Below are 26,742 nucleotides of genomic sequence, written 5' to 3'. Positions count from 1 at the left end.
CTATGGAACATGTTCACATCAATGCCTTTTTGTTTCTCTGCATTTTTGGAAAGGGTCGGGAACTTTTTTTCATGCAAAAAGCAGCGTTTTGCATGTAATGGATTTCAATGGACAAGCATCAAAAACGCAAGTGCAGCGTTTTTGCAGCGTTTTTGGTGCGTTTTTGCCGTTTTTTTTTTTTATTTTTTTTTAAGACTGTAAAAAAAAATGTAAAAAAAAAAAACGCAAAAACGCAAAACGCAAATCGCGGCAAAAACGCAGCAAAAACGCTGCTCAAAAACGTGGCAAGCATGAAAAAAAAAACCTCCAAAAACGCTCAAAAGCAACATGCATAGGTGTGAATCGAGCCTTAGAGCTTGGATTTCAAAGTAAAAGTGAAAAACTCTACAATATTTACAGGGTTCTTCTTTAGTCAAATGAAACAAGAAAAGCAATAGAAAAAGTTAAATTTTCCTGGTTATTTATTTAAATATAATGATATTGTACAAGAGTGAAGTTAAAGGACATGAATCATTTCTCAGTTACAGAAATAGTTTTGAAAGAATTGAAAATACATTAAAACTTAAATATACAGACATTCACGAGATTGGAAAGACAAATCTACAAGCCTACAGTTGATTCGGAAGCCATGTGTCCTGGGTTTCCTCTTAGAGGAAGTAAAAATATTGCACTTATAAGAACAGTCTTCCATAAAATTGAAACTTTAGAAACTTAAAATTACAACCTGCTAGTTACAGTCCTCAGATACAATCAAATAAGGAGGGTAAAGAAAAACAAACAGTCATAAGAAACTTATGGAAGCTGCCACTGCCCTCCTTATGACAATCCTAGGTGCCTGGCTGTCATGCTGACATTTTTGCATTATTACGTTGACTCTGACCCAGAAAAAAGTATTCTGATACAGATTTATGACTTTACTAGACTTTGCAGAGCTCTATATTAGCTCCAGGTCAATAATTTACTGAACCAAGAAGGTCAGAATAGGAACCAGGCAACTATGTTTAGGTAAGTCAGCAATTGCAGCCCCTATCTTTCTTTCATGACAAGTTCACTTAAATGTTTTATTCCTGTCCGTTGTCCAGGGAGCAGCGAGTCTATTTAAAATACGCTGTGATGTACAGTGCATCAGGAAAGTATTCACAGTGCTTCACTTTTTACATTTTGTTATGTTACAGCCTTAATCCAAAATGGATTAAATTCATTATTTTCCTCAAAATTCTACAAACAATACCCCATAATGACAACATGAACGAAGTTTGTTTGAAATCTTTGCAAATTGTTAAAAAATAAAAAATCCCACGCACATAAGTATTCACAGCCTTTGCCATGACACCCAAAATTGAGCTCAGGTGCATCCTGTTTCCACTGATCATCCTTAAGAGCCCTTTCACATTGGGGCCGCCCGTGCATTAGCTTGTTTTAGTGGCGCTTTACCACTGTTTGAGCGGCGTTTTTCGGCCACCAGCGGGGCGCTTTTAACCCCTGCTAGTGGCCGAAGGGGTTAAAAACGCCATTGTTGCGGCGATTCCGAAGCACTCTTCAGGCGCTTCGGAAGCGCTGTCCATTCATTGCAATGGGCAGGGGCATTTTAGCGCTCCCAAACCACCCCAAAGATGCTGCTTGCAGGACTTTCTAATGTCCCTCAAGCGCACCTCCCAGTGTGAAAGCACTCGGGCTTTCACATTTAGGCAGCATGGGAGGCAGTTTTCACGTGCTATTTCTAGCACTAAAACGCCTGAAAACTACCTCAGTGTGAAAGGGGTTTAAGATGTTTCAACAACTTGACTGGAGTCCACCTGTTTTAAATTCAGTTGATTGGACATGATTTGGAAAGGCACACACCTGTCTATATAAGGTCCCACAACTAACAGTGCATGTCAGAGCACAAACCAAGCCATGAAGTCCAAGGAATTGTCTGTTGACCTTCGAGACAGGATTGTATGGAGGCACAGATCTGGAGAAGGGTACAGAAACATTTCTGCAGCATTGCAGGTCCCAATAAACACAGTGGCCTTTATCATCCATAAATAGAAGAAATTTGGAACCACCAGGACTAGAGCGGGCCGCCCAACCAAACTGAGTGGGGACGAAGAACTTTAGTCAGGGAGGTGACCAAGAACCCAATGGTCACTCTGACAGAGCTACAGCTTTTCTCTGTGGAAAGAGGAGAACCTTCCAGAAGAACAACCATCTATCTTTGCAGAACTCCACCAATCAGGCCTGTATGGAAAAGTGGCCATATGGAAACCACTCCTCAGTAAAAGGCACATGACACTCCGCCTGGAGTCTGTCAAAAGGCACCTAAAGAACTCTTTGATCTGAATGGCAACCATCATGTCTGGAGGAAACCAGATACCGCTCATCACCTGGCAAATACTGTACTATCCATACAGTGAAGCATGGTGGTGGCAGCATCATGCTGTGGGGATGTTTTTCAGGAAGTGGGAAACTAGTCAGGATTGAGGGAAAGATGCAGCAATGTACAGAGACATCCTTGATGAAAACCTGCTCCAGAGTGCTCTGGACCTCAGACTGTATTGAGCAAAGGCTGTGAATACTTATTGTACATGTGTATTTTTTGTTTTTATTTTTAATAAATTTGCAAAGATTTCAAACAAACTTCTATCACATTGTCATTATGGGGTATTGTTTGTAGAATTTTGAGGAAAATAATGAATTTAATCCATTTTGGAATAAGGTTGTTCATAACAAAATGTGGAAAAAGTGAAGCGCTGTGAATACTTTCCGGATGCACTGTACTTCAGGGTCAAGACATAAGATATACCACTATTTTCAACCTAGATGTATGTTAGATACATTTTTTTTTTTTTAGGAAAACTGATATATTTGTGGTGATACAAGCAATGCTTTGTGTGCACTACTTATTTCTGAAATCATAGTAAGGATTTTTCATGGCAACATTCGACAATTACATATTACTGCATTACCAGTCTTGTTATAACAGATGCTGCAGCGTGTAAATGAGGAGTGAATGGTTGTCTTTGGGGTACAGCTCAACACTTACTGTTGGAGCCAGCTCCAATCCAGGCTCTAAGCAGAAAAAGAGATGTTAGCTTATTTTCACCATATTTTAGTAAAGTACAGCAAAATTACACAAATAAAATACTATGGCTAGTGCAAGGAATATAATGAATTTGTAGACTATGTCCTTGCCATTTAATAACAATGTTAAAGTGTTATTCTAGACATATTCTAAGGCTAAATCTACTCCCACCCCCAGTCTAAGACAATTCTAGCTACCCTGTAAAAGAAAAGATTCCTATACTTGCCCATTCTTAAGCCACTCCTGTCACATGATCAGCTTCAGAGTAGAGGAGAGACAGCCGACAACGGCTGCTGCATAGTAAGCCTATGGGTGACATCATTGCCCAGGCTCTGCAGCCACTCTCTCGGCCTCGCCACTACACTGAAGCCAGCGCTGGGACCTGACAATGTGACTGGACCGCCTTCAGAATAGGAAACATAGACATCTTTTCTTTTACAGGGTCGATAGAATATTCTTAGAATGGGGGTGGGAGTAGATTTAGCTTTAGTTAAAATTACACAGGAATTCCATTTTAAAGCCTAACTTCCAAGCCCAGCAAAAATACTGTTAAATTCAAAATGGTTCCCTGCAAGATGTCCTGAGTCTTTCAGACTGAATGACACGCAGTGTCACTCAACCCAGAATACTAAAACAAGTCTGAGTGCGAGGAGTCAGGGCCTTGTCATCACACCAGCATTACTCGCTGCATCATCCAGGGTCACCTAAGACTGGGAGAAGCCTGAGGAGGACCCAGCACAGCATGTGACCAAACAGAAGGACATCAGGAAAAAAAAAAGATAAAAAAAAAAAAAAAAAAAAAGATCCTGAAGGGTGGGGGTAGAGTTCGGAGTTAGACTTTCATGGATAAGTTCACCTTTTAACAAAAAAATAATAAATGCAACTTTTTTGCAGTTAAAAAACATTTGCACTTACTATTTTTTGTTTTAGGAGCTTGGAAAGCATTACACCATGCAGGTCTCCAGCAGACTGTCAGCGTGAGCTCATATGGGCAAGCAGACAGCTCATATGGGCAAGCAGATTAACATTGACAGGAAGACTCAATGAACTACCAAAGTGCTTAACAGCGCTGTGGTAGTTCATTGAGAACTACAAGCAGACAGCCACAAAGGCTTTCAGTAGTTGTAGTCCATTCATTCACAGAACACTGGGAACGAATGAGGCGGCTGAGGGGGCAGAGCATTTTCTTTAGCTTGTGGCAGCTGCCAAAACATGTGATGGGGGGAGGGGGGGGGCCCACATGGGACGGTATATTTGCAACATATTACACCCTAATATGGGTGTAACATGTAACAGGTTAAAACAGGTGAATGTATCCTTTAATGCAAAGAAAGAGAAACCAGAGACTGATACAGAGGTTGAACTACTACTTCTAGTAACAAAAAGCCAAAAGAAAAACTCACCACTAAACTGTTCTCCTTTTCTTTTGTGCTTTCCATAATCAGGGTACTCAGCTGTTTCTGGTAGAACAGATTCTCATCTATGGCATGCTTAAATGCTTCCCTAAAAAGAATATTACACTTGCATTTTAAATTATGTTTAAAAAGCAAAACTATGCATAGCCAATGTAAAGCAGACAACAATGAAGCATACTGTAAAAGGCAAAAGCTACCCATTCATTTTTAGTATCTTGCCACGCTACCATCAATCTGCTATATATTAGACAAGGAAAATGGGCAACTCAGCAAATGAAAGGCTGAAGAGGTGACTGCATTTTATTAGTACATACCTGTTCCTCTCTTTTGGAAGAAGCATAGAAGCGAGAGCTTGAGGAGAGTTCGAGTCTGACCAACCCGATGGACGAGGACTAGCGGAATTCTCTAAACTAGCAGGTCCCAAAGAACGTGCAGAGCTTTGTGTCTGCACAAAAATAAAGAAAACAATGCATGTTTTAAATATCAAACTTCATACTTTATTTTACCATCCAGCATTACATTTTCAGGTCAAACAGTATGCATTACAAGCAAATTCTACCCCCAAAGCCTATTAAAGAGTCTGTAATTGTGATCCCATTTTAAGATACTAATTGCCTGGCTATCACTTGATGCTAAGCGTTGAGTCACTAACCGTAAACAAGCATCCCCAAAAAAAGTACTAAAGCCACTGGATCAGCATCAGAATCAACATCAGCATCCAAACACATTATTCTTTCAGGATAGGTGGTAAAAACAAAACACGTACAGCTGATAAGCTTCAAAAAAATGTTTGTCTAGTAAATTTACAGCATGGTTCCCAATAAATTGTACTAAATCAGTTTTTAGTTTTAGATCAGTTACAGTGAAGTTCCATGGCTGGCAGGCAGGTTGTACCAAGAAAATATGCTCAAATTGTGTTTTATCCTGCACAACACTTTCAGAAAGTTAGAAGCTAGACAAAGCCCCACTTAATATTAAGAGCTATGGCTATGTATAAGAAAGGTATGGATTTATATACATGTAAAAATATAAGTGCAGCGCTTCAAAAGCAAATAAAAAAATAATGCATATGTGAATATAGCATATAATATCTAAAAAAGTGCAGATATGAAAAAATGGTTGTAATTACAGCGCGATACTGATTATGCATGTGACCAACATAATACAAAAAAGCATAAATTGTATTATAAAGTGCAATAGCATATAAAGTACCAAAAGTTAAATCATTCAACCGTGAAAAGTTCATTAAATGGCTGGAGTTTAATGAAAAAGATCCCACGTGAGATATAGAGCCTGGATCAAATGCGTGACCGCGTGATACCTGTCACAGTGAGGTAAAAGGCTTACCAGAAAGCCAGCGACCACCCTTATTCATGCCACGCTCTCACGCGCTGCGTGATTGCAAAGGATCTGCTCTGATCTGACCATTGCCCGGTGTATGTGGAGGCTTCTGGTGGGAGACGCACAGGACATCCTTCAATGGGATCATTGATCCAATAAGCGCTTTGTGACCCCTCTGAATAAGGGTGGCCGCTGGCTTTCCAGGAAAGCCTTTTCTCTCACTGTGATGACGGGTATCACGCGGTCAAGCATTTGATCCAGGCTCTATATATCACGTGGGATCTTTTCCATGAAACTCCAGCCATTTAGTTAACTTTTCACTGTTGAATGATTTATCTTTTGGCACTATATATGCTATTGCACTTTATAATACAATGTATGCTTTTTTGTATTATGTTGGTCACATGCATAATCAGTATCACACAGTAATTACAACAATTTTTTCACATCTGCACTTTTTAGATATTATATGCTATATTCACATATGCATTATTTTTGATTTACTTTTGAAGAGCTGCACTTTATATTTTTACATTTAGTGCTCAATATCTGGGTTATGGTGCTCAGCTGCTGTTTTGTTTGATTCCTTCTGAGCATGGATATTATTTTACACATATTCATGGATTATATACAGGTGCATCTCATAAAATTAGAATATCAAAACTTTAATTTATTTCAGCAATTCAATTCAAAAGTGAAACTCATATGTTTTATATAGATGCACTACACACACAGAAAGATATATTTTAAGCATTTTATGCTTTTAATTTGGATGATTATGGCTTACAGCTAGTGAAAACCCAAAATTCAGTATCTCAGAAAAGTAGAATATTACATAACACAAATAAAAAAAGGTATTTTAATACAGAAATGTTGGCTTACTAAAAAGTATGCCCATGTACAGTTTAGTATGCACTTAATATTTGGTTGGGGCTCCTTTTGCATTAATTACTGCATCAATGCTGTGTGGCATGGAGGCGAACAGCCTGTGGTACTGCTGAGGTGTTATGGAAGCCCAGGTTACTTTGATAGCGGCCTTCAGCTTATCTGCATTGTTGGGTCTGGTGTCTCTCATCTTCCTCTGGACAATACCCCACAGATTCTCTACGGGGTTTAGGTCAGGCGAGTTTGCTGGCCAATCAAGTACAGTGATACCATGATCATTAAACCAGGTATTGGTACTTTTGGCAGTGTGGGCAGGTGCCAAGTCCTGCTGGAAAATGAAATCAGCATTTCCATAAAGCTGGTCAGCAGAGGGAAGCATGAAGTGCTCTAGAATTTCCCGGTAGAGAGCTGACTTTGGACTTGATAAAACACAGCGTGCCAACTAGGGATCGACCGATTATCAGTGTGACCGATATTCACTTTTTTAGAAGTATCGGTAGAAAAACTGACCGATATTATCGATATTGCTTCAAGGGTTTTTACCGGGGTGATGCATGCATCACCCAGGTACTGTTCTTTAGAGAGCTCAGCAGCCGCTTGGCTGTTAGTACAAGCAGCGAGAGGGGACACCCCCCCTCGCCTGGGCTCTCCCGTCCCACTGGGAGGCCCGAGCAACCAGTGGCATATCTACCAGCTGGCCGAAGACCTGAACAAAACCGATGCTTTGTTCGGGTCTCAAATCTAGTAATCCGGAAGCGACGTCATGACATCACCTCCCAGATTACTGTACTGGCATCTTAAAGGCACCAGTTTTAAAAAAATAAAGTATTCAGAAACGCCAATGTTGAAGTTTTGAATACTTTGAAGTGCAGAGGAGGGGTTTGGGGGTCTTATAGACCCCCGATCTCTACATAAAGAGTACCTGTCTCTGCTTATTACTATCACAGGGGATGTTTACTTTCCTTGTGACAGCAATAACAGTGATACAAAAAAAAATGTAACATGACAGTGTAAATTTTTTTTTTTAAATGTACAATATATCAGCAAAAAATATTGGCTATCGGCAGGAGACGTGGCCGAAATATCGGTATCGCATTGGCACCGGAAAAACAATATTGGTCAAACCCTAGTACCAACACCAGCAGATGACATGGCTCCCCAAATCATCACTGACTATGGAAACTTCACACTGGACCTCATGCAACTTGGACTCTGTGCCTCTCCACTCTTCCTCCAGACTCTGGGACCTTGATTTCCAAATGAAATGCAAAATTTTCCACAGTCAGTTATGATTTGGGGATGTCATCTGCTGGTGTTGGTCCACTATGTTTTATCAAGTCCAAAGCAAATTCTAGATCACTTCACGCCCATCTCTGCTGACCAGCTGTATGGAGATGCTGATATCAATTTCCAGCAGGACTTGGCACCTGCCCACACTGCCAAAAGTACCAATACCTGGTTTAATGATCATGGTATCATTGTGCTTGATTGGCCAGCAAACTCCCCTAACCTAAACCCCATAGAGAATTTGTGGGGTATTGTCAAGGGGAAGAGGAGAGAGACACTAGACCCAACAATGCAGACGAGCTGAAGGCCACTATCAAAACAACCTGGGCTTCCATAACACCTCAGCAGTGCCACAGGCTGATCGGCTCTATGCCAAGCAACATTGGTGCAGTAATTCATGCAAAAGTAGCCCCCACCAAGTATTGAGTGGCCACTATACTGTACATGGACATACATGTATTAAAAATCCTTTTTTCTTGGTCTTATGTAATATTCAAATTTTCTGATATACTGAATTTCAGGTTTTCACTAGCTGTAAGCCATAATCATCAAAATTAAAAGAAAGAAATGCTTAAAATATATCTTTCTGTGAGTAGTGAATCTATATAAAATATATGAGTTTCACTCATTGAATTGAATTACGGATATAAATTAACTTTTTAATGATAGTCTAATTTTTAGATACACCTACATACTGGCTGTCATAATTTCTGATAATTATTGATGGCTTATACATAAATACAATCACCAGAGATGCTATATACAGCAAATACTCCTCTATTCAGAAAGCTCAGTACACAAGCTCATCTCGTGTCAGCCGTTGCCTATTTTCTTAAAAAGCAACAGCTGCATTAAAAAGTGCTATTTATGCCAGGAAAAACAGATTCCTTTCTTCTGAACACTCATACACAGCCAAACAAAAGCCCAAAGTGAAACTCAGTCATGATACCCACAGACTTCCCAACAGAGAAGTACTGCAACGCTTTCTATGATCTTGTGCTTTGCGGTATTAAGAGAAATGCTGAACAGCAGGCTTGCCTAAATTCGCTAATCAACATATCAAAATCTGGCTTTTTGGGAAGTAAAGCAGGCCATAGAAGAGTCAAAAAACGGAAAATAATTCACATGGATTGAGCCTTCAATTGTTTTGACTTTGTAAAAAAACAAAACAAAAAACAGCATGTTGAATTAGGCACTTTTGATTGCGGCACAAAAAACGTCTCAGCTGGCACACTAATGATGCAAAAAAAAACATGATTCGATAATCGGCACAAATTTTGCTTGTTTTTTTTTATTTGTCTATGGCCTGCTTTAGGCAGGAGATCATTTTACTTAAATTATAAATGAGAGCATTTGGAAAGAAAAAGGGATGTGTTTGAAGGAATGGGTGTTAAATGGTGATTCCCTGATGATATAGCGTACACAAATATTAATAAAAACAGACGTTTATTAAGGTATATAGAAAACAGTACATACACATATAAAGAAAATGGCCTAACACATAAGCCCATATAAGGCTAAAATCAACACATATAACTATAGCATAATATAAAAAGGTGTTTGTATGCTTGTGCTTGTATTTGGAGCGCACTTCCGGGTTAGCAGCCATCTTGGATGACACGACCGGAAATACGACACGCTGTGTTTGTATACGGACGTGGCGAGTTATGCACCCGCCCCTCCCTTTTGGTGTGTAGATGGCAGCATGTATCTGGTGGCCTCGAGATGGGCATTGCATGTCTATGGGACTGGTTTGGGTTTGGAGCGTTTTCTGGCCACGATGATAGGTAGGTGGGGGTCAGTTTTTGGATTTCCTTTGTCAGTGTAGAGAGCTCCTGCCCAACACCCTACAGACCGCCCCCTTCCGGTTCCCTATAAGAGAGGCAGGCTGGTTTTGGGATTTTCTAGACTGGAGTGCAGGTTCCTCTAGAGACCCAGATTTTTGCTGCTGTGTGTACCCTGTATGTAGGATATACCCCCATTTTTCATCTAGACACATGAGATTTTTTATAATCTACGTTTTGATCCTCAATTTGGCAAATTGATTCCATTTTTGGTAAGCAGCTATTATTAGAATTTTGTTTTGATTTATGTGTGGTAGCTTATAGCTGTTTTTTGGGGAGTAATATATCCTGGCTGTTTGACCCACTAGATGTTATAGACCTGGGACAGTGATTGTATAACCAAAGAATCTTTTTTTGGCTATTGAATGATCCCCCCATATCCAAGTGGGTCTTATATATACACATCTATATTGTGACACGGTATGTGTCTCTATGAAATACACAGTTATCATCTCAGTGATATATAAATGTATGGTTATCTAAATAGAGTCCTTTATTTTTGCCATTTAAGATGTGAGAGATTTTAGGAAGGGCCGTTGGTCTCAATTGGGGGCCTTCCAAGATGGCTTCTCACTGGTCTCCCCTTAGTGTGAACATGCCAGACTATTGAAGGTACATTTATTGTTGTATTGGTTATTTTTCTAACTTTTTCCTGTCACTTTAGTTTATTATACGTGTATATTTTCTTAAAAAATGTTTTATTTTATTTGTTTCATCTTCCCCCTCCCTTACCTTTGTGCCTCCACCTCTAGGTGGTTGCGAATTATGTAATAAATATATATATATATATATTATATATATATATATATATATATATATATATATATATATATATATATATATATATATATATATATATGTTTTTGGATTATTTTAAATATTGTCTATTTGTATACAGCATATAGGTGTGGCACCAGATGTTCTGGGCTTATGTGTTAGCCCTTTTTCGTTATGTATGTGTATATGTACTGTGTTCTATATACCTCAATAAACATCTGTTTTTATTAAGATTTGTGTACGCTATATAATCAGGGAATCACCATTTAACACCCATTCCTTCAAAACACATCCCTTTTTCTTTCCAAATATTTATCAATTAGGGCTGGTGTTCCCTGATAGCATGTAAGCTGTTTAAATAATAGGATTTTTTAAAAACAGCTTACCTGTAAAATCCTTTTCTTTCGAAGGACATCACGGGACACAGAGCCACAGTAATTACTGATGGGTTATATAGGTATCACTGGTGATTGGACACTGGCACACCCTATCAGGAAGTTCAACCCCCTATATAATCCCTCCTCCTTGCAGGGATACCTCAGTTTTGTAGCCAAGCAATATAGTGTATTAGAAGAGGGGCGGGACCTCTGTGTCCCGTGATGTCCTTCGAAAGAAAAGGATTTTACAGGTAAGCTGTTTTAAAAAATCCTATTTTCTTTCTCGAACATCACGGGACACAGAGCCACAGTAATTACTGATGGGATGTCCCAGAGCAATGCTACCTGAGGGGGGGGAACCACGACCAAGTAGGGTGCAATCAGACCTGAGGACCCTGTACCGCTGCCTGCAGCACACTACGCCCAAAGGCGATATCCTCATGCCTTCTCACATCCACCTGATAGAATCTGGTGAATGTATGAACTGAAGACCAGGTTGCGGCCTTGCAGATTTGAACCATAGAGGCCTGGTGATGCACTGCCCAAGAAGCACCAATAGCCCTTGTGGAATGTGCCCTGATCTGAAACGGAGGAATCTTCTGTTTCAAACCGTAAGCTTGAATGATCAACTGTCAAATCCATTTAGAAATGGTAGCTTTTGACGCTGCCTGTCCTCTATTGGGACCCTCTGGCAGCACAAACAAAACATCCGTCTTGCGGATCTGAGCAGTTGCCCCTAGATAGGCCTTAACTGCTCTTACTACATCCAACGAATGTAGAGATCTCTCTTCCGGAGAACAGGGATCTGGAAAAAAGGAAGGTAGAACAATGTCTTGGTTTAAATGAAAATCAGAAACCACCTTCGGTAAAAAACTAGGATGAGGGCGTAGTACCACTCTATCCTTGTGTATAATCAAATAAGGCTCCTTACAGGAAAGAGCTGCTAATTCTGATACTCTTCTAGCAGAAGAGATGGCCACCAGAAAAATTAATTTCCTTGTCAACAAGACCAAAGGAATCTGACTTATTGGTTCAAAAGGCTGTTTCTGTAACACAGCCAGGACCAAGTTCAAGTCCCAGGGGTTTAGGGGCGCTTTAACCGGAGGATTAAGACGCATCACCCCCTGCATAAAGTTTCGGACCAAAGAATGCGAAGCAAGTGGCTGCTGAAATAATACTGATAAAGCAGAGACCTGGCCCTTGATGGTACTCAAGGCCAGCTTCATCTCTAATCCCATCTGTAGAAAATGAAGGATTCTACCTATGACATATTTCCTGGGATGCCAACCTCTGGATTCACACCAGGTTATAGAAGCCTTCCAGACTCTATGATAAATCATCCTGGAGGCTGGCTTCCTTGCATTAATCAAGGTAGATATGACAGGACCTGAGAGCCCATGACTCTTCAGAACGTGGGTCTCAATAGCCAAACCGTCAAATTTAGCGTTTGTAAGGCAGGATGGAACACTGGACCTTGAGATAACAGGTCTGGGCGTACCGGTAGGGTCCACGGGGAACCTACCGTCATCCTTACTATTTCTGCATACCAAGTCCTTCTGGGCCAAGCGGGGGCCACCAGAAGTACCGACTTCCTTTCCTGCCTGATCCTGCGAAGGAGTCGTGGTAGTAGCAGAATAGGCGGGAATGCGTAAATCAGTGAAAACCGATGCCACGGAATCACCAACGCATCCGTCCCGCATGCAAGAGGATCTTTTGTCCTTGCCACAAATCTGTCTATCTTTTTGTTGAATCGGGATGCAAAGAGATCTACATCTGGAACCCCCCATCTTTGGCATATGGCCCAAAAGACGTCGGGATGCAGAGACCATTCCCCTGGAAGTAACTGCTGGCGACTTAGATAGTCCGCCTGCCAATTCTCTATTCCCGGGATGAAAACTGCCGATATGCATGGCACATGCATCTCTGCCCAGACTAAGATCTGGTTCACCTCTTTTTGAGCAGCTCGGCTCCGGGTACCTCCCTGATGATTGACATAAGCCACTGCTGTGGCATTGTCGGACTGGATCCTGACCGGACAACCCTGTAGCCTGATAGTCCAGGCCTTTAGAGCTAGATGTATCGCCCGGATCTCCAGAATGTTGATGGGTAAGGTCCTCTCTGTCTTGGACCATACCCCTTGGACCGCAGCCTGTTCCAGAACTGCTCCCCAACCTGACAGACTGGCATCTGTTGTTACCACCGTCCAGGTAACCGGTAGAAAGGATTTCCCCTTCTGCAGGTTTTCGGGTATGAGCCACCAATTGAGGCTCTGACGCACCGCATGCGACAGGTGCATCGGAAAGTCTAATGCCTGAACCTTCTTGTTCCATGTCGACAGAATACTGTGTTGCAGCATTCTTGAGTGAAACTGAGCATAGGGAACTGCTTCGAATGAAGACACCATCTTCCCTAGTAGCCTCATACAAAGGCGGACTGAGGGACCCTTCTTGGTCCTTACTGTCAGAATCAGCTCTCTCAAAGCAGTGATCTTTGCCTGGGGTAGAAATATTTTCTCCTGGCTTGTATCTATAATCAGACCTAAATACTCCAGTCTTCTTACTGGTTTTAGGAAAGACTTTTCTAAGTTGAGGATCCAACCCAGGTGTTCTAGATACCTGACCGTGGTCCTCAAGTTTCCATTCAAAGAGGCTACCGACCGGTCTATCAAGAGCAGGTCGTCTAGGTATGCTATGACAGCTATACCCTGAGCCCTTAATCTGGCCAGAGGAGGAGCCAAGATCTTTGTGAACACTCGAGGTGCAGTGGCTATCCCGAAAGGCAGAGCCACAAACTGGAAATGGCGCCCTCCTACCTCGAAGCGCAGAAACTTCTGATGAGCAGGAAAAATGGGCACATGCAGATATGCATCTCTGATGTCTATTGATGCCAGAAATTCTCCTCCCTGCAGGGTGGGAACTACTGTTCGAATTGATTCCATGCGGAAGGACTGAATCCTTAGGAATCGGTTCAGATCCCTTAAGTCCAGAATGGGCCTGACATCCCCATTTGGCTTTTGGACCGTAAAAAGGTTGGAATAGAAGCCCAATCCCTGGTCCTTTGCGGGAACTATCATAATGACCTCCTGCGACAAAAGTCGCTCTAACGCTAGAAGGAGCGACTGCTTCTTCTCTGGGTCTCTGGGAACATTTGATCTGAGGAACCGAGGAGAGGGGAATTCCTGAAACTCCAGCTTGTACCCTAAGGTTACCGTGGAGATTACCCATCTGTCCTGGAAGTCCTCCTGCCAGAGCTCTGAGAACTGTCGCAGTCTTCCCCCCACTCGAGTGAGCGGGGGCGCCCCCTCATGCAGAGGTCTTAGTGTTTTGCCTAGTAGGCTTCTTTCCCCAGGACTTCTTTTGTCCCTGGGGTTGACTCTTGTCTCTGGACCCCGATGGAGGCGGCCGTCGAGACTGCCTGGAGGCTGAAGCCCCCGGCGCTGGGGAAAGAGTCCGCTTGAAAGAGGGACGCTTACTCTTCTTCTTGACAGGTAAGAGAGTGCTTTTCCCACAAGAGATTCTCTTGATATAGTTATCCAAGTCCTCTCCAAACAACCTTGCACCACGAAATGGAAACGCAGCCAGTAGCTTCTTACATGGTGCTTCGGCTGACCAATTTTTCAACCATAGGATTCTACGTATATGCACCAACCCCAGTGAAAGACGGGAGGTTTGCACGATAGAATCTCTAATGGCGTCAACCACAAAGCATAAGGCCGCTGGAAGGTTAGCAAACCCCTGGGCCTGCTGTTCAGGTAATACTTTGATGACCTGCTTAACATGGTCTCCTAAGTATTGACAGACTCCAATCGCTGCTACTGCAGGTTGGGCCACTGATCCTGCTAAGGAGAAAACATCCTTCAATAGGGATTCCATCCTTTTATCTACAGGATCCCTGAGCATCTGAGCATTGTCTACAGGACAAATCAGGCTATTATTTACGGAGGAAATGGCGGCATCAATAGCCGGTATTCCCCACATTTTAATAAACTTTTCTTCCATCGGATAAAGTGTTGAAAACTTTCTCGGCGGAAAAAAACGTTTGTCTGGGTGATCCCACTCAGAATAAATGAGCTTTTCAAGTAAAGTATGAACAGGAAAAGCATGTGCTGCTTGGAAAGGTTTCAGTGACCCCAAAGCAGAAAAGGATTCTTTAGCAGTTTCAGGTATGGGCAACTTAAATGTGGAGCGGACCAATCCAGTGAGGATCTGCACTAAGACTTTCTCCTCTTGGGAAGTCGCAGAGGGTCCCTCTCCACCTGATTCCTCCGAAGAGGAATCATCCGTCCCATCCTGAACCTCTGAAAGGTATTCATCTCCTTTATCCCAGAGCTCCTCTGTCTGAGGGTCTTGGGGAACAGAGGAAAGCCTAGTGCGTTTTCTTCCACTGAGTGAAGACGTAATCACGGCCATTAATCTTTCCTCTAGACCATTAATGGTTGAGAAAAAAACCTCTTGTGTAATATATACAGGGGCTGAAGTGCCAGAAGCAGGTGTAGCCCCTGACCCCGATGGCTCTCCCTGGCTAGCCGTCCCTGGCCCATCTTTAGGGGGGGAGGATGCTGCCGACAGGGGGCCCTCAGAACCTGAACGAGATCCCCTAGTGTCTCTGGTTCCTGGGGTGCTTGAACCTCTTCTACCCATAGTGCAAAGCAACAAGGTGTGAGGTATACAAATGAACACTGCCCGCTGAGCGATGTAGTCTGGCTAAAAGCCTTGCTACCCAATGCTCAGTCTGGTGTTACTTCAGTAAATGCTGCCTAGGAGAATGCCTGTGTCCCACCTTACATGCGACCGTCAGCTCTGTGTCTCTCAGAAGGCTGAGTGCACCTGTACAGAGTGCCTTTAATAGCCTGCAGCTGGCCTGAGTGGGAGTCTAAGCACCTGTGCTGACGTCCCGCCCCCTCCTCTACCGCCCCCCCGAGTTTTGAAAAAAACGAGCGCTTCCCGCGCTGGCCGACTCTCCTGTCATGCTTCTGGAGAAAGGCTGGGGATGGGGGGGGGGGGAGGGAGAGAGGCTGGTAACAAGATCTGCCTGAACGGCTATCTTCAGAGATGGTGGCCATTAGGCCGCAGAGCCCGGGTGGTATAACCACTTTCTAGACCCCTGTGGCCCCTCTCTAGCCTGGGGGGGAACATTCAAACATGAGAAATCCCCCTTTCCATCTTACCTGTTTGCAGCCTGCTTGAGACGCTGGGACATAATCAGCGATGAAAACACCTGAGACAGACAGTCAGCATGTGCAGGTTTGTGCTCTTGGCAGCCCCCGGTGGTCACAATAGGCATAGCATGCATTTACCTTAAAGGAGAAAAGCCACTAGAACTCAAAAATTCTGTGGAATCTCCTCTTACCTTATCCAGCCGCAGGGTGCTGTTTACACAGACCCAATCTTCACCTCTCACGGTGGGCTCCGTCTGAAAAAAACGTCAGAGACTGGGGCCCCCTACGAATAGGGGGATCCAACAGTTCTGGGACCGTAAAGCACCTCGCCAGAAATTAGGAAGTTTAAAGCCATTTTCTGATCTGCGGGGTCCAGCTCTCTAAAAAGAGAAGCATTACGGGTAAAACCTCGTTTCTTCGGACACGAGGCCCGGGTACCATTCAATTCGGCCATTAAAAGACACTTTGAATGGATCCGGTTCGCCTGGCTTGCCCCAGTATAGGATCTTAGGATATTCCCTTTGGAGCTCAGCACAGGACATCTTTACACGTCCATCACCTAAGACACTGGCGTAAAAACTGAGGTATCCCTGCAAGGGGGAGGGATTATATAGGGGGTTGAACTTCCTGATAGGGTGTGCCAGTGTCCAATCACCAGTGATACCTATATAACCCATCAGTAATTACTGTGGCTCTGTGTCCCGTGATGTTCGAGAAAGAAATATCTTTACAATATCCTATTAATGAGAGCACCAGCTGGAAATTACAAGTAAACTTAAAGCATGACTAAAGTCTGCAGAATACTCACTGCCATTCCAACGATATGACAGTTGTACGGTTGGCGCTATATAAATCCTGTATAATAATAATCTCTCGTCGGCTGCTGACATCTTCTACCTGGGTTTCTTCTGGATGCTATGTTTTCAGCCTATCGGTTGGCTGGTGGGAATGACGCAACTCCTGTGCATGCGCACGGCACCATGCTGAGAATGCATGCTAAGCTGAGCATGCGCAGCTCAGTGTACAGTCAACAGAAACTTGCGAACAGGCAATTGCAGAAGTGACATAGCATATTATTGCAGAAAGGACATAGCATCAATGTTGATCTGAATTAGAGCCCATCTGTGGTTAAGCCTTTTCTTGGAATATAGCTGAATACGTAGTGCTACATGGGACTCTCCATGGTTGATCACTTTGATGTAGTTCCTCATACCTACTTATGGACTTTCCATGGATTCCTGGCTGAACCACCCATCCTTCAATTATGTTTTTGTCGTCATTGTTTGTACACGGACTATGATGACAGTTCTATTTTGTACTTGATTTTGTTACCCTTTAACGTCCTATTGTTTTTTTTAAATCCTAACAAAAAGATTGAAACATAAAAGGACATAGCATGTTTCTTCTGCAATTAAAAGTTGTCTGCTCACATTTTAGTTTCACTTTAAAGTGGTTGTAAAGTCAGAAGGTTTTTTTTTTACCTTAATGCATTAAGATAAAAATCCTTCTGTGGGCAGCAGTCCCCTTCAGCCCCTCTAATACTTACCTGAGCCCCCTTTCTCTCTAGTGATGTAGAATTGCCTCGGCTGCCCGGGACCCTCCCTTCTCATTGGCTGAAACGGCAGCGCGGCACCACTGGCTCCGCACTACTATCAATAAAAGTCAGTGAGCCAATCAGGAGAGAGAGGGGGGGCGGGGGCCAAACCACAGTTCCATGTCTGAATGGACACACAGAGCAGAGTCTCGGCTCGGGTGCCGCCATAGCAAGTTGCTTTCTGTGGGGGCACTTGGCAGGGGGGAGGGGCCAAGAACACAGAAGAGGGACCCAAAAAGAGGAGGATCTGGGCTGCTCTATGCAAATCCATTACACAGAGTAGTTAAGTATGACATGTTTGTTATTTTTAAAGAAAACAAAAAATAGGATTTTTATAACAGCTTACCTGTAAAAAACTTCTCTTGGAGTACATCATGGGACACAAAGGCTAATAATTTAATGGGTATATAGGCACCTTCAGGTGATGGGCACTGGTATACCCAATCCAGGAAGTTTGCTCCCTATATAACCCCTCCTCCTTCCAGGAGTACCTCAGTTTTTGTAGCAAAGCAATATACTTAAACCCCAAAAGAGGGGAGGGACCTCTGTGTCCCATGATGTACTCCAAGAAAAGGATTTTACAGGTAAGCTGTTATAAAAATCCTATTTTCTTTATCGTACATCATGGGACATGTGACGCACTGCCCAAGAAGCACTAACCGCCCTGGTAGAGTGCGCTTTGACTTGGAAAGGGGGAATCTTGCCCCTTAAATTATAAGTCTGAATTATAACTTGCCGAATCCACTTAGCGACAGTGGATTTCGACTCTACCTGTCCTTTCTTAGGACCCTCTGGCAGAATAAATAAGACATCAGTCTTTCTAATCTGAGCAGTTGTCTTTAAATATATTTTCACTGCTCTCACCACAACAAGACAATGTAGTGACTTCTCTTTCCTGGAAGATGGTTTTGGAAAAAATGATGGCAGGACAATATCTTGGTTCAGGTGAAAACCTGAGACCACTTTTGGCAAAAAGTCTGAACGAGGGCGTAACACCACTCTGTCCTCATGAATAATCAAGTATGGCACTTTACAGGAAAGAGCAGCCAATTCCGAAACCCTCCTTGCTGAGGATATAGCAACCAAGAACACCAGCTTCCTTGTCAGAAGGACTAAGGGAATATGATGTATCGGTTCAAATGGTTGTTTTTGTAACACTGACAAAACTAAGTTCAAGTCCCAAGGGTTCAAAGGAGGTTTGACTGGCGGATTAAGCCCCATCACCCCTTGCATAAAACCCCGGACTAAAGAATGTGTAGCAAGCGGTCTTTGAAATAAGACTGATAAGGCTGAGACTTGGCCTTTAATAGTACTCAAGGCCAATTTCATCTTTACCCCTAATTGTAGAAAGACAAGAATTCTGCCTATGATATATCTCCGAGGGTGCCAACCCTTGGATTCACACCAGGAAACATAAGCCCTCCAGACTCTATAATATATAGTTCTGGAAGCTGGCTTCCTTGCATTAATCAGGGAAGAGATAACGGACCCGGAAAGCCCACGTTTCTTCAGAATGTGGGTTTCAATAGCCAAGCTGTTAAATTTAGAGACTGTAAGGTAGGATGGAATATCGGCCCCTGTGAGAGTAGGTCTGGCTGTAGTGGGAGGTACCATGGACCCTCCACTGCCATCTTTACGATTTCTACATACCATGACCTTCTGGGCCATGCTGGTGCTACCAAAATTACCGGCTTTCTTTCCAGCTTGGTTCTGCAAAGAAGTCGAGGCAGCAATTGAATAGGAAGAAATGCATACATCAGTGAAAACTGATCCCACGGGGTCACCAACGCATCTGTTCCGCAGGCAAGTTGATCCTTTGTTCTGGACAAAAAGTTGACTAGCTTCATGTTGAATCTGGATGCTAGAAGATCTACGTCCAGAGTCCCCCATCTTTGGCAAATAGCCCAACATATGTCGGGGTAAAGAGACCATTGCTGGCGGCTCAAGTAGTCCGCCTGCCAATTCTCTACTCCCAGAATGAAGATTGCCGATAGGCACGGAACATTCCTTTCTGCCCAAGTTAGAATATGGTTCACACCTCTCTGCGCTGAGAGACTCTTGGTGCCCCCTTGGTGATTGATATAGGCCACAGCTGAGGCATTGTCGGATTGGATCCGGTTCAGTCTGATTGGATAAAAGAGAGGCATTACAGGCAAAACCTTGTGCTTTGGATACGAGGCCCAGGTACCATCCACTTTGGCCTCAGTGGCACTTTGGATGGATCTGGTCTATGGAGGCTATTTAAATCCAGTATGGATCCCTCCTGGAGCTCCTCAGAGCACATCTTCACTCGTGACCATCACCTTAGACACTGGCTAAAAAACTGAGGTACTCCTGGAAGGAGGAGGGGTTATATAGGGAGTGAACTTCCTGGATAGGGTATACCAGTGTCCATCACCTGAAGGTGCCTATATACCCATTAAGTTATTAACTTAGGCTCTGTGTCCCATGATGTACGATAAAGAAATTAGACTTTAGTATTACTTTAAGTTTAACTACATAGTGGTTTCTTATTTCTCTTGATGACTTCAAAACTGAGGTGTCAACACTCTTAGCCTTCATGCTATGCAAGATCACATGATAAAAAATAATATTACTGTTAGATTTTTCATTTGTCTTAAGTTATGGAAAACACAGGATGTAGGGGAACTCCAAAACTCCAAGGTGGACAGGAACAGAAACACAAACTATAATAGGCTGATATCACCACTGAAGAAACCAAGGCTTAAGAAGCCCAATACTCTACACTAAATAAGTGAAATTTCACTTATACAACTTCATTACCAAAATAGAGTACTTAGGTCAGCTTGTAACATCCATTCACTAAACAGTAATATAAAAAGGCAAAAATACTCACACATGCAATTTTCAGGAGATGCCAGATTTCACGTTGACGTTTGGCCTGCATCTGCATCAGGGAACTATCAGCTTCCTTAATGTTATTTATGGTCATCTCGATCTGGGGCAGCAGTTCAATAATTTTCTGCTTACAACCCAATAGTCGGCTAAGGGCAGACATATTTTTTTTTTAGTAAAGGGGAAAAAAACAAAACAAAAAAAACAGCAACTAAATCTGCATTATAAGACCTAGCAAATATGGGCTTTGGCTTGGAAAAGAACAGTGTGTGCAGAAAACTTTTGCAAAGCTTTCAGCCAGCTTCAGTTTTTGTGATACCTTCAAAGCATAATTTAGCTACAGCTTGGGAGGTAATACACAGATTTTAAAGGGATTGCTCACTGTCACTTTAAACAAGCTTCTGACAGGCTTCATTAAGCTTCAGCACTATCTCAAGTATGTGAACAGCCTATTAGTAGTTTGCCTAAACAGACAGTCAGGACTCCCCCCTTAAAGCGGTAGTAAACTAAAAATGAATGTAGGCACTACCTGTTATATCAATCTGCCTTTTAAATAAACCTCCTCGTTGCTCAATACTTTTTTTTTTTTTTTAGCTGATTTTGTTTTCCCTCTCTCCCATCCAAAGCCGGCACCATTTTTATTGTTCTCTTCCGCATCTGTGCACTGTAAAACTTTCAAATTTTCTTGTTGTATGGCCGTAATCTCACGCATATGCATTGAGTGATAACCAAGCCTCATTTTTGATCTGGAATTATAATGGCAACAGAGACTGATATTTACACCCTCTTGTGACAAGTTGCATGGGGTGTTTTCGGGAAGCTGTGCACGGGGCTGTACTCTCGCGGGATTGCAGTGTCACAGAGAGTAGATGATGAAGGCACGGCATCTCCTGGAATGGAGAGACGACCCATACAGCATACCGTGAATATTTGCAAATATGTGCATGCACCGGGGACATCATTATGTCTATCCTATCTGGACTGTAACAGAATGGCACAGGTTAGACAAAATGTGAATAGAGTACCATATTCATTGATTCGTAATGCTCTCTATGCTGATCCCCGCTGAGAAGGCCGATGACGGGTCCGTGAGACACAGCCCCGCTGTTCTCCATGGGCTGGTCGGATAGAAACGGACAGGCGGTCCGATTTGATCCGCCGGACGCATTGGGAATGAATCCCCCATCCGTCTGTTTTTTGGCGGACAGGATCAGATCAGATGCTGGTGGGTGTCAGTGGACACATGTCCACTGACACCCATTGCTCCCTAGAGAAGAATGGCTGGTCCGATCAGGTCCACCTGAAAAACTGACAGGCAGAACTGATCAGAAAGCTCATGTGAAACCAGCCTAATGCCCCGTACACATGGTTGGACATTCTGACAACAAAATCCACGTTTTTTTTCCGACGGATGTTGGCTCAAACTTGTCTTGCATACACATGGTCACACAAATCTTGTCGGAAATTCCGAACATCCAAAACGTGGTGACGTACAACACGTATGACAAGCCGAGAAAAATGAAGTTCAATAGCCAGTGCCGCTCTTCTGCTTGATTCCGAGCACGTGTGGAACTTTGTACACACGATCGGAATTTATGACAACGGATTTTGTTGTCGTAAAATATTTTGTGTGACGGAAATTCCGATGGAAAATGTCCGATGGAGCCTACACACGGTCGGAATTTCCGGCAACAAGCTCCCATCGAACATTTTCAGACGGAAAATCAGACTGTGTGTACGGGGCATAAGGGTTCTAATGCAGCAAAGTAATTCTATTGAGTTTACGACCACTTTAGGATCTGTGCAAAAAAAAATAAAAAATTGGAGCTAAATTTTGCTTTAATCCTTTTTCTACCAGGCCCTGCACTCCATTTTGACCTTAAGTGGCCAGACCATTTTAGCAATTTTTCAATTTTTAGAATGTTTTACTTATCGCTTTCAGAGTTTGTAAGCACAGGACTGGTAGAATAAAACAATGATGCAATTGATTTTGTATGCACGGCGATAGTTGCATTAGTGTTTATCGAAGGTATTTTTGATATTTAGTCCACTAAAACCATTATGACACAAATGCAACAAAATTCCTACTAAATCTAAAAGACGAGGGATGGGGAGGTTTAAGTCTAAGTCCACACCCATGCGCTGCGGTAACGCACAGGCTGTGATGCATGATTTTATCCACATTGATGTGAGCTGCGCTGGAGTAGCCCATTTATTTAAACAGAAATCACACCAAGAGGGTGCATGCACCTTTTTTTCAATATAATAAGCAGCTAACATGCACTATGGTTTTAGCAGGGTCCACTGGGGTGCCATTAACAATCAGTGGCAAAGCAGCGCTCAAAAAGCATCTCGCATTTTCATGCGCTGTGGCAACGAACACAATGTTTTGAATGAGTATATAATCTGCCCCTGAATGCAGAGATTTCTATCTTATGTAAACAATAGTAACCTGAATGTGTGAATCATGCTATTCAAAATCAGTAACTCATAAATGTTCTATAAACACAAATAAATTCATGTATGTCATCATCAGTGTAAATGGGGCCTTAGAACTTCAGATTTTCTTTTTTTTTTCCTTGTTTGTATCTCTAATGAGGCAATTTCCACTCGCCTTCTACCAGACCAGGAAGGGATTGGAAATCTCTCTGAAGCCGTTCATAGATGGTTCCAGTTGAACCAGCGAGATTCAAACCATGTGTGGGCAGGCTGTATTTACCCAAGTTGATCGATCAACTTGGGTACAGTCAGTCTGACGGACTTTACATGCAATTATTCCTAGCAGCTGTTATAGCCGCTTGCATTAAACACTGTGTTCTCCCAGCGGGGACGGCTTCCCCTGCCTCCCTGCTGGGAGAACACACTGGCTCAGCGGGAGGGATTCTCCTGTCAATACTGCCGAGGTTGCAGTAAAGAAGTTCGCTCCGTCTATGGATGGCCTTAGATACAGACAAAAAACAAAACAAAAAAAACACACAATTTTAGAGGGTTCCAGCTCCCACTTCCTCCCAGGGCACTACGGCGCCAGAAGTAAGTTCACTTCTCCCCCTCCCTCTCGGCAATCATCTGGGACACGTCACAGGTTCCAGATGATTGCCCGGCCAGTCACAGCGTGCAGCTCTGCTTATGCATGCGCAGTGCGTGCCCGGCTGTGAAGCCACAGCCAGGCGCCCACAGTGACAAAACCGGCGCCGCTGAGAGGAGGGGGAGACGAGCGGGGCTTCGTTCCCCAACATCGCTGGACCCTGGGACAGGTAAGTTACCGCTTATTATAAGTCAGCAGCTGTAGTATTTTGCAGGAACTTGCTTTAAGCAACATTTACCAGTTGATGTCCACCCCATAGCAGTTTTAATGCTACAGGCCAGCAGCTGTGTGCCGGATCACGTATATATCCGGCTGTTCCGTGTAGCGGGCGCGAATGTGCGCTGGCTTGCTCCTGCTGTGATTATACACAGCGGGAGCCGATAAGCGGGTACTGCGGACTTGATGTCCGCCGGCACTCGCCGATCATTCGGTACAGGGGCAGAACGGCAGTCTGCCTATATAAAACAAAGCAGATTGCCGTTGCCAGTAGGGAATGCATGGATCCTGTGTTCCTGCAAAGCAGGGACAAGGATCCATGTCTTCCCCTAGTAAAAGCACCTCCCACACAGTACTAAAACACAGGCTAAGCACACAGTTAATCCTTTGATCCGCCTGATGTTAACTCCTTCCCAGCCAGTGTCATTAGTACAGTGCCAGTGCATATTTTAAGCACCAATCACTGTATTGCTGTCACTGGTTCCCAAAAAAGTGTGTGTCCGATTTGCCCACCGCAATATCGTAGTCACACTATAAGTCGCTGATCGCCGCCATTACTAGTGAAAAAAAATAAAAATAAAAAATTCCATAAATATATTCCATAGCTTGTAGACGATATAATTTTTGGAAACCAATATATGCTTTTTGGGCTTTTTTTTAACCAAAAATATGTAGCAGAATACATATTGGCCTAAATTGATAAAGAAATTAGATTTTTTACATTTTTTTTATTGGATATGTTTTATAGCAGAAAAATTGTGGGTCTTTTTTTGTTTATAGTGCAAAAAAGAAAAACTGCAGCGGTGATCACATACCACCGAAAGAAAGCTCTATTTGGGGGGGGGGGGGGGGGGGGACAAAAACGTTATTTGGGTACAGCATCACACAACCACGCAATGAAGTGCCATATTGCAAAAAATGGCCTAGTCATTAAGGGGGGGGGGGGGGGGGGTAAAATCTTCCAGAGCTGAAATGGTTAAGCTTACCTCAAATGTCCAAATAGCTCCTTTAAAACTTTATCCTGGCCCTGTACGGTCAACACAATGGTTCTCACCATTTCGGTACTATCACTGTAAGCATTATCTTAAAAGAAATGGATTGCCAGCATTAGATAAAATATCAACATCTTGTTAAAAAAAATAAAAAAAATGTATCTACACAGATATCACAATCACACACCTGGAGGCCGAGGCTTTAACTGCTTGTATAAGTCGATAGCCTTCTGCTCCCTGGGAGAAAATATATTATACATCACAATCTACTCAGACACTTAACAAGAGTTAGAAAAACATGAGAGCACAGGTATAGTTCAGCAATGATAACCTTCCTAGAAGTCGATTTCCTGTGTAACATGCAACTAGTAGAGGGGATAACAAAGACGTAGTAACAGAGGAGGAGCAGTTGCACTTCAAAGAGTTCAAGACAGACTGTAGATTAGAGTCAGACTACTGAAATCTATTCTCTGTGTAACCTGCAGCAACTAAAGTGGCAAATAGAGAGAATTAGTAACTGAGAAGTAAGAGGAAAAGTGTTTGGCCTGTTTCACACGGGCTTCAGCTTGTATAAGAGCACCATGAATGGTGAGCTTTTGGCAAGCTTCAAGCAGCTTTCTCTAAGCCTTTAAATTGCCCTCCAACTCCTGTTTGAAAATGTTATACACAGATCTTAATGGGAGTGCTGGCTGTCACGTTAAACAAGCTGTTAGTAGGCTTCAGCAGGCTTTCATAACATGCCTCAAGTAGTGCTGAAGCCTGCTAGCAGCCTGTTTAAAGTGACAATCAGCACTCCCATTAAGACTGATCAGTGTACCCCCTGCTGCTGGAACCATGTGATCGCTGTGACCAATCACAGCAGATCACATGACAATTGTAAACAATGAATTGCTTCAATTCATGCCATTCGTTATGTACAATTGTGTTGCTAGCTGTGATTGGTCACAGTGATCACATGGTACAGGCAGGGCCAATCTCAGCCCATCTGTACCATGTGATTATCTGTGGCCAATCACAGCTAATCACAACAATCCACACTGAATGAATCTATTTCATTCAGTAAAAATGCTTGCTTATAACAGTAAAATTCACTGCTATAAGCAATCAGAGTGAAAAAAAATCCTGATTACCTCCCCAGAGTAGTACAGTGATACTATGGTATTGTATTGCTCTGGTCAACGTATGTGTGAATAAAAAAAAAAAAAAAAAAAGTAATTTTAATTTTTTTTGTTGTTGTTACATACCGTCACCAGTCAGCGTCCCTGATCACTGCCACATCTGTTATATGATGACGCTGTACTGCACTGGTGACAGTATGTTAAAAAAATAAAAATAAAAAACACAAATTTTTTTTACATTTATTAATTTTCAAAAAATTAGTGACAAAAATTACAACTTAAAAAAACTTGTCATGCCTCTTACTAAATACCTTCCAAAAAAGAGTCATTTGGGGGGTATTACTGTACTGTTCTAGCATTTCCGTGCCTCAAGAAATGAGGCTGTCAGTACATCAGGATTGATCAATTTTCAGATATATTCCATAGTTTGTGAACTTTCCTAAAGACTAAATAATAATAAGATTTTGGTTATTTTCACAAAAGATATGTGGCAGAATACATTTTGGCCTAAATTTATGAAGAAAGATTATTTATTTGTAAAAGTTTATGACAGAAACAAAGAAAACTTCTTTTTTTTTCTAACTTTTCAGTCTTTAGCAAAAATTAGAAACCACCAAAAGAAAGCTCTGTGTGAAAATAATGATACAAATTTTATTTAGGCACAGTGTTGCATGAACGTGCAATTGCCATTTAAAGTGTGACAGCGCTGAAAGCTGAACATTGTCCTGGGCAG

The 26,742-nt window shown here is 42.6% G+C and overlaps 1 protein-coding gene across 1 annotated transcript in view; it reads right to left on the bottom strand.

Moving 5' to 3' along the window:
- Positions 1-443: 443 nt before the first annotated feature.
- Positions 444-26,742, bottom strand: part of CHUK (component of inhibitor of nuclear factor kappa B kinase complex) — a 90,376-nt gene continuing 64,077 nt past the window's right edge. Inside the window, exons 16-21 of the mRNA XM_073596755.1 lie at positions 25,079-25,128; positions 24,886-24,982; positions 20,600-20,747; positions 4,794-4,924; positions 4,468-4,567; positions 444-3,051 (exon numbers count right to left, since the gene is read on the bottom strand). Coding sequence (XP_073452856.1) covers positions 3,022-3,051; positions 4,468-4,567; positions 4,794-4,924; positions 20,600-20,747; positions 24,886-24,982; positions 25,079-25,128 — 556 coding nt within the window. The 3' untranslated portion in view covers positions 444-3,021. The remainder of the gene's footprint in view (positions 3,052-4,467; positions 4,568-4,793; positions 4,925-20,599; positions 20,748-24,885; positions 24,983-25,078; positions 25,129-26,742) is intronic.

Source organism: Aquarana catesbeiana, linkage group LG08 (assembly GCF_042186555.1).
Source record: "Aquarana catesbeiana isolate 2022-GZ linkage group LG08, ASM4218655v1, whole genome shotgun sequence".
NCBI lineage: Eukaryota > Metazoa > Chordata > Amphibia > Anura > Ranidae > Aquarana > Aquarana catesbeiana.
This window is presented reverse-complemented; position numbering and strand designations above follow the sequence as displayed.